Raw genomic sequence first — 7,992 nt, 5'->3', positions numbered from 1 at the left:
TATATATATATATATATATATATATGCCCTAGTTTCATGCTGGGCAAGGGAATTCATTCTCCTGAGGCACGAGCTGCAATCCTACGAATTCCCAATTATGAGAAAAATTCTGCTCTGTAAGGTTTCGCCGAGGACAAAACCAACGAAACCCTGGTTTTTTGATTCGCCCTTCAAACGACGAAGTCCTCGTATTTGACGACAACTACGAAGGACTTTGCGCTCGTCAATCTCCATCGCGATCGTGCTCTTCTCTTTCGCGCCCAACGACGAAGGGCCTCAGCGTTTTCCTGCTGCAGTTTTGTGTCTATCGAGCTGCGATGCAGTTTCGTCTTCCTGTTGTGGTGTCGTCTGCATCTTGGCATCTTCTGCGGGACTGAGTCCGTGCGGGCGTCGCGCGCGTCTCTGCGGGATTCTGTGGCGTCAGTCGTCTGCGTTTTCTGCGCAACATCGCCCCAGACATCTTCTGTCCTACTTGCAGTTCTTCTCCCTTACTGTGACTTACTACGATGGAGCTTCCTCCTTCGGTTGAGCCCGGTAAAACTTCCTTTGCCCATGTTGTGGGTAATCCTCAAGGCGAGACGGCAGTTGTCTTCCCCTCAAATTATAAGAAGAATCGTGATAGTACATGTGATTGCCCCTTTATTAAGAATGCAAGCAGGAAGAGTGGGAATGCAGCACTATTTTTCTCTGAGTCAAAAATTTCAACTTTGACTGACAAATTCAAATTTGCTCTCATTGGGAAATTTCAGTGGGAACACTCATATATGGAAGTTATCAGGAAAAGTTTTGATAACCTCAAATTAGCAGGAAAGTGGAAATTGGGGCTCAAGGATGGGAGACATGTTTTGATTCAGTTAACCGTGCCTGAAGACTACACTCGTATTTTCTCCAAAAAATATCTTAACATTGCTAGTAAACCAATGAAGCTACTCAAGGGGTCTCTTGATTTTGACTCCAATCATGAACCTCCTACTGTATTGGTATGGTTTAGTCTACCTGGTTTCAAGCTGCATTTTTTTCATCATCAGGTTCTCTACTTTATTAGTGTCATACTTGGAGACCCTTTGAAGCTAGATCTACTCATTTTCAACCTTATCAGACCTTCTGTGGCCAGAATACTTGTGAAAAGAGAATACTTTGTCTAATGTTACTGAAGTCTGGTTGGGCACAATACATAATGGATATTGGCAACAAATTGTCATGGAGCATAGACCTTATTGTTCTCATTGTAAGATGTTTGGGCATACTCTTGATAAATGTCATAAGCTTCACCCTGATTTGAAATCTAAATATCAAGTGAATAAGGATGGTTCTAAGGATATATTTGTACCACCAGGAGAGAAAATTACCACATAACAGATTTTGGTGTCTAATTCTCTTGCCCTGTCGTTATTGTTACTGCGAGTGATGTGATGCTGACTCCTTCAAATCTCATAGAAAATAATACTGATGAACTATTATCTACAAATGATAGTATTCATAATGATAATCAGGAGAGCCTCGTAGCTCCACCTCTTCAAGAAGTATCTGGTGTAGAGACAACTCATACTTCACATATATTAGAACCTATTGTGGGTACTACGGTTGATATTCCTTCTGCTTCAGCTCTACCACCCCATCAGACTGATTCTTCGGATGAGGAATGGCAGGTATATTCCAGGAGGAAAAAGAAGAATGGAGACCGACTCCAACTCGAGAACATATTGGATGATACATTGGTTACTACTCGCAATGACAATCATCTTACTAACTTATTAGCTTGCTCCTTCACTAAAACAAGAGGCAGAGGCAAGTCCAAATTGGGTCGCTCTCTAGCCACCTGATTATGTATTTCATCACTGTTAGGCTTTTTATTTTAGTATCTAATATATTCACACACACACACAGAATGAGGAATGGCAGGTCTATTCCAGGAGGAAGAAGAAGAATGGAGGTCGACTCCAACTCGGGAACATATTGGATGATACATCGGTTACTACTCGCAATGGCAATCATCTTACCAACTTATTAGCTTGCTCCTTCACTAAAACTAGAGGCAGAGGCAAGTCCAAATTGGGCCTCTCTCTAGCCACCTGATTATGTATTTCATCACTGTTAGGTTTTTTATTTTAGTATCTAATATATTCACACACACACACACACACGTCACGGGAAAAAATTAAAGATAAACACACACACACACATATCAGGGGAAAAAATTAAAGATCTGCATATCAAAACTACAAAATAACAGAAATAAGTTCTTTTCCTTGAAAGCAAATATAAAATAGTGTTCGATTGTTTTTAATAGATTTATGGATTGAGATTCAATTAATGGATTCTAGCCCAGAGAGCAATCACAACAATTACATTATACTAGAGTGACAATCATTACATTAAATCATAATAGGTATAAGGTGAGTACAGTCACAACTGTCATAACAGAGTAGATAAAAATTTTAGAAACAACTAAATACAATCACAACAGTTATAACACAGCCTATAAAAATTGTGATACTACTAAATGCAATCACAACATTCATAACAACGCAAAGTTAAAATGCTCCTTCAATGCCTTAGGTGAGAATTACAATCATTTAAGTTGATGAAGCCAACCTCACACTAATATGACCAAGTGTACACCATTATAAAGTGCTCAAATCAATGGAATACTACCATCACGATTAAAAACATTTTCATCAAACAAAAAGAGGTGCATTTTCAATTTTATAATCGTGAGCTGAAGCCACCATGCAGAAATTTTGAAGAAACAATCAAAACTATTTTTAAAAAAGAAGGTAAACAATTATACAATCAAAATATCAATATTTGCCTTGGTCTTTAGAAGCATATTCGACGGTGATAGAAATATCATCGTATCTAATATTCAACACAATAATGCCATTAATGTCAAATTATCAACCAGTTTCTCCATCACACCCCCAGATATTTGTAATACATAGCAAGATAACTCAAACAAATCAAATTTAAAAAAGACAGAATAGAAAACAATAATTCAAGCCATGTTTGAACTATATTCAAATAATAGCAGAATAATATTCAAACAGAGATATAATCTTTGCTTCAACTTAGCCCAAACCTTGATCGAAACTTCATCAAGCATGCTAGGACTTATTAGATCACTACTCCAACGTCTAAACAAGTTTCAAGCTTATAATTTGTTGTCTAATATCTTTTTGAGTTCAAGTTTAGAGTAACCAAATGTATAATATCACGAACCATGAACAATTAGGACCGACAGAGAACCATTACTCCCAAACATGAAATAACATTTGATAACAAACGATAATTATAGAAATATTAGTAAACAATTGGTGTTGGTTATTAAGTTTGGAAAGGTTGTACGCACTCCAAGCCATTAACCCAGACTTACATTCAACATCAGATGACCATCTCTGAACTTAATTGAAGCTTGTTTGAACATTGAACCAATGTCCTAATAAGTCTGAATGAATTTTCAAACCTAAGTAAACTCCGCCGCCTTTTTCCAACTCCAATCAATAGCAAAATCCACCGCCATCTATATGCCCACAATATCGCACAACAGCAAATCCATACACGGTGCTCCAATCCCACATCACTAACCTCGCTTATCCATAAACTAAAAGAGCTTCAAGTTTGAATGTAATATAACGTTGCAGAATTTAAAACCACTAGACTAAAAAAAGTAATAAACCATGAATGGATCAAGATTGTGTACTTTGAGTGGAAGAAGATGAAAAAGGGAAATGACTGGTAACAGAGGATGAAACAAACAAGCAGCCAGAGAAAAACCTGTGTTTGATATTAATATTGCACTTCAACTCTTGCAGAAGATCCTCAACTGTGAGAACCGTTCCACTTGTAACAGGGGATGGAAGCTCAGCTAAAACCTGAAGTAATAAATATTTAAAAATTTTCAGGAATAAGCATGCACAACCACGTAACAACTCAAAAAGGAAAATTTTCATTTAGAGAAAAAAAAAAACCTTGTCTAAGTTTCGAGCATAATTAGAGACGATATCTTCCTCTAAATCATCACCATCCTCAAAAATAAGATTTGCTCCATGCATTATCAATGGAAGAGTCATGCCTAGTTTGCTTTTTAGAATTTTCTCAACAAAGTCTCGTAATTTTGCAGTCCTAGTGTTAATCTCCAAAATGAGAGGAGTCTGGATTCATGAAAACAAGCCATTATACCATATATATATGACATGAAATTTCGAAGAGAAACAAAATTTTTAGCTTTATATATATATATATATATATATATATATAGCACTTTGCTAGATTTAAGCTAAATTTATAGTGCACATACATAACATGATTTATTAGGCTCAAATGGCTCAACAGGCATCAAAAGCATCTTCCTCGATGGATGCTCTAAACAATATGTCATCCTGAACAAAAATTGAAAAAAAAAAAATGATGCTGAAATAATATTGAAGTGTGATTATATGAGTAGTTGTATCTGAAATGAATAGCAGCGTATACATAAACAGGGATAACCATGATAGATGAAAGAAAAATCACGCATATGTACGTGCATCTATAATTCATTCCTACATATTCATAAGCATGAGATAGGGTTACAAATAAGTCGACACTTGAGTGGCCATAAGCACGCTGCAGTACCTCAAGGATCAAATTGAAATACTTAAAATCAGTGACTGTCAAAATTACATGGTAGCAGTACACAACAGTGGCATTTTTTCCTGTTAACAAGAAGTTTAGGCAGCATAAACTATATTATATATTTAAAGATTCCGTGCATCACATTCATCATCATCATCATCACAAATTTAATATCTTTTGTATTTAAAAAATTATAGTTTTACTTCTATTTTCTTGTGTATTTTCAATTAATCAGATTCTTGTGTTCTCAGAATATTGTGCCATGATGTATTTAGGATGTACTGTCGGGTTATTTGTGTTTTGGGTTTTCTATCGTGGCCAAATGATGTATGGAGTTAGGTATATATGTCTCATTCTCTTGTTTGTCTCCCTGCAACTATAACCTAATTCTCAAAAAACTTGCAAAAAGGCGAGTGATACATGGCAGGAGATTGCTGGAGAAGGCATTTGACGGGCCTTGGGATAGAAGTCGGAGAGACTTGAGATTTACGGCAAAGCACGAGTAACGAAATAAAGATTCCTCAAATTTTAAACTTGTCATTTTGTGGTTCAAAAGAAGTTTAGATAAATCAGGCTTAAACCCTACTCAAACCCTGCCTGCCACCCGGGCCCATCTCTCTTTCCAACTCTCTCTCTCCCTCTCTCTCTCCCTCTCTCTCCCATTCTCTATAAAAAAAGAATTGCAAGAAAATAAAAATGAACAAGAAAAATAAAAAATAGAATAGAAAAAAAAAACAAAAAAGAGAAACAAAACGAAATGAAAAAAAATAGAAAAATTGTGTGAGCACCTCACCGCCTCGCCGCTTTGTTGTCACCAAAACACTACATGCAGGTTTAATGCAAAAGTAGGCACATTTCAATATTTGACCATTTACATACATTGTTCTAACCAAGGTTCTAAAAATTGGACCAAATATTGAACCAACAAAGAAAAAGATTCAAGTTATCAGTTCAAAGGTTGAACGGAGGTTCAACCGGGGTTGAACAGAGGTTCAATCGGGGTTTCAACCGCATGACAATAATCCATAAATTTATTTTAAAATAACACAAATGATGTAACAATACATAAATAGTGCCTTAAAAATTTTGTTACAAAGAATAATATAACATAGTAGAATCATCTCTACAATCAGTTTTGTCAAATTCGATCAAACTTTTTTTTAACATTGGTATATTTTAGATGTGATATTAGATCAAACTTCTTTTTAACATTGGTATATTTTAGACGTGATATTAAGGATGTGAGTGTTATGTTTGGAAATATGAAAGTTTAAGTTTTAGATATTAAAATTAATTTCGCTTCAAGTGATTGAGCAAATTATTCCTATAAAAATAACAACTATTATTTTAAAAAATAAATTTCCTAATACAGCAGTTAATGCAAACCACAATACAAAATGTAAATATTATTACTCAAAACAAACAGGGTTACAATCAAGACCTCAAACAAGGAAGGAAACACAACACAACACAAGTCTCAGACTAGGGGGGGCGACGGTGAGATGGGTTGCGAGAGATTCTGGTTGACTGGCAGGGGCAATCTAGTTTGCAATGTGAGGCGAGAGAGGAGGGGTTGTGGGTGATATCGAGAGAGGTTGGGATTGTTGTAGTGTCTGTAAAATGGTTGGGATGAGATCGGTGCGGGAAAACAAGGAGAACAAGGGTTTGGCAACAGCTGGAGGGCAAAGGGAGCAGACAGGGTCACAAGAAGGATGGTGGGGCTGCAGGGTGGATGGTGGCAAGCACAGGATGTGAAGTAGGGGAGAAATTAGGAAGATTCACACTACCTCAGGACTAGTTACGACCAAAGCATCTTCTCGCCGTCGGATACAGCCCTAGAAGGGAAAATGGGATGTCGTCGGTTGTCCTAACAAAACTAAGAAAAAACTAAACATAGAACACAAAATAATGAACATATATAATATATAACTTGAAGGGGGAGGCTCCTCTTCTTAAGCAGCCCTTGCAATCCTTTGCTGAACCGGTCCAATTAGCCCGACTAGTTCAGCCCTCAGGGAGCCCTGAGTCAGTCTCCCGAGGTTAGTAGAGCTTCAACTTCATTCATCGAAGCTTCTGTCTACATGTTGCGGTGACAGAGTGGTTGGAACCTCTCGGGGATGACGGACTTTTGAAACCCACTGGTGATTGTGTCACCTCCCAAAACATCAGAATTTTCTCCATTTAAGAGAATACCTCCATATCGATCCAATCTTCTGGGGATCCACTACTGAGTTGAACTGGGTCTGTGTCCTATATATAATAATGTATCCTTCTAAAGTAATCCAAAGTCGAGTCAACCTGATATGACATGAGGGCAACTTGAACCTCCTCGAACGGTGGTGGCTATGATGATAAGGTATAGGTTGTGATATCATGAAATGCTTTCTTTCGACTGTCTCCTGTCTGGAATCGGTGTCTTCGGCCTATCATCTTTTTTCATCACCAAAATCGATCCCAATGACACTGCTTTCCTGGCAAGGGTACCGTGATCTCAGGTTCCACAAAAGGAAGAAGAACGACGCGCTTCCCATCTTTGGTAAAGGAGTAGGTGTTTCTAAATTCGTCTCGCTAAGTCGTACCATCAATTTCCATGATCTCCCCAATAGTTGACAGGCATTTATGGGTACCACGTCGCACCACCCTACAAGATCCCCTTGGACAACGTTACACATTGCTGCTAACAAGAATCAATCAATTAGAATAAATCGAGTATCTCCTCTGATTAAGCAAAGCCCGACGATAATTCAAGATAATAAAATCATGAGATATTGATTGGGCTCACCGTCATTTTCCCCAATATCCACTAATAGCTAATGGTGGCAAAGTTCTCAATTTAAAACCAAAATTACTCCTACTATAAGCTAGACATTTAACACCTTAATGGCTAGCTTCCTTAATGGCTAGCTTTCATTAAAAATTATATCACATACATGGGAGAGATAATAAATCATAAGGGCTCGTACCTTTGAGAAACATATAACAAGATCATAAAGTTTTGATAAAATGAAGGAGAAATCTCAAAATAGTGTCTTATCTAAAACTAACCAATCTTCAAAAAAGTTAACCGAAAAAATAATTAAGAGAGAGAGAGAGAATGTCATGAATTGTTAGAGCCAAAACTATTTGACTCATAATATCATCTTTTAACTATTAAGCTTCGGCAAACACCAAGCCGCAAATCATCGTATGATCAAGAGAAAAAGACACAATTCCGCCTAAGAAAAATCTGCAAAGAGATGCACAAGAGCTTATTATGGAGGAAATACAGCGAGAAATCCTTCAATTGCAACAAAAGCTTGTCACCTTCGAGATGAGACAATCCTGTGAGCACTTACCCACAATATTGACTCGCCAAATCGGAGAGCAAGTGAATCTCTT

At 37.2% G+C, this 7,992-nt stretch overlaps 1 protein-coding gene across 1 annotated transcript in view; it reads right to left on the bottom strand.

Annotated features, from left to right (window-relative positions):
• Positions 1-7,992, bottom strand: part of LOC110030813 (SUMO-activating enzyme subunit 2-like) — a 37,082-nt gene that overhangs the window by 6,677 nt on the left and 22,413 nt on the right. Inside the window, 3 exon segments of the mRNA XM_020733739.1 lie at positions 3,775-3,872; positions 3,969-4,151; positions 4,262-4,379. Of these exon segments, the coding sequence (XP_020589398.1) occupies positions 3,775-3,872; positions 3,969-4,151; positions 4,262-4,379 (399 nt within the window).

Source organism: Phalaenopsis equestris, unplaced genomic scaffold, assembly GCF_001263595.1.
Source record: "Phalaenopsis equestris unplaced genomic scaffold, ASM126359v1 Scaffold000761, whole genome shotgun sequence".
NCBI classification, from domain to species: domain Eukaryota; kingdom Viridiplantae; phylum Streptophyta; class Magnoliopsida; order Asparagales; family Orchidaceae; genus Phalaenopsis; species Phalaenopsis equestris.
Note: the sequence above shows the minus strand (reverse complement) of the source record. Positions and strands in the feature narration are given on the sequence as shown.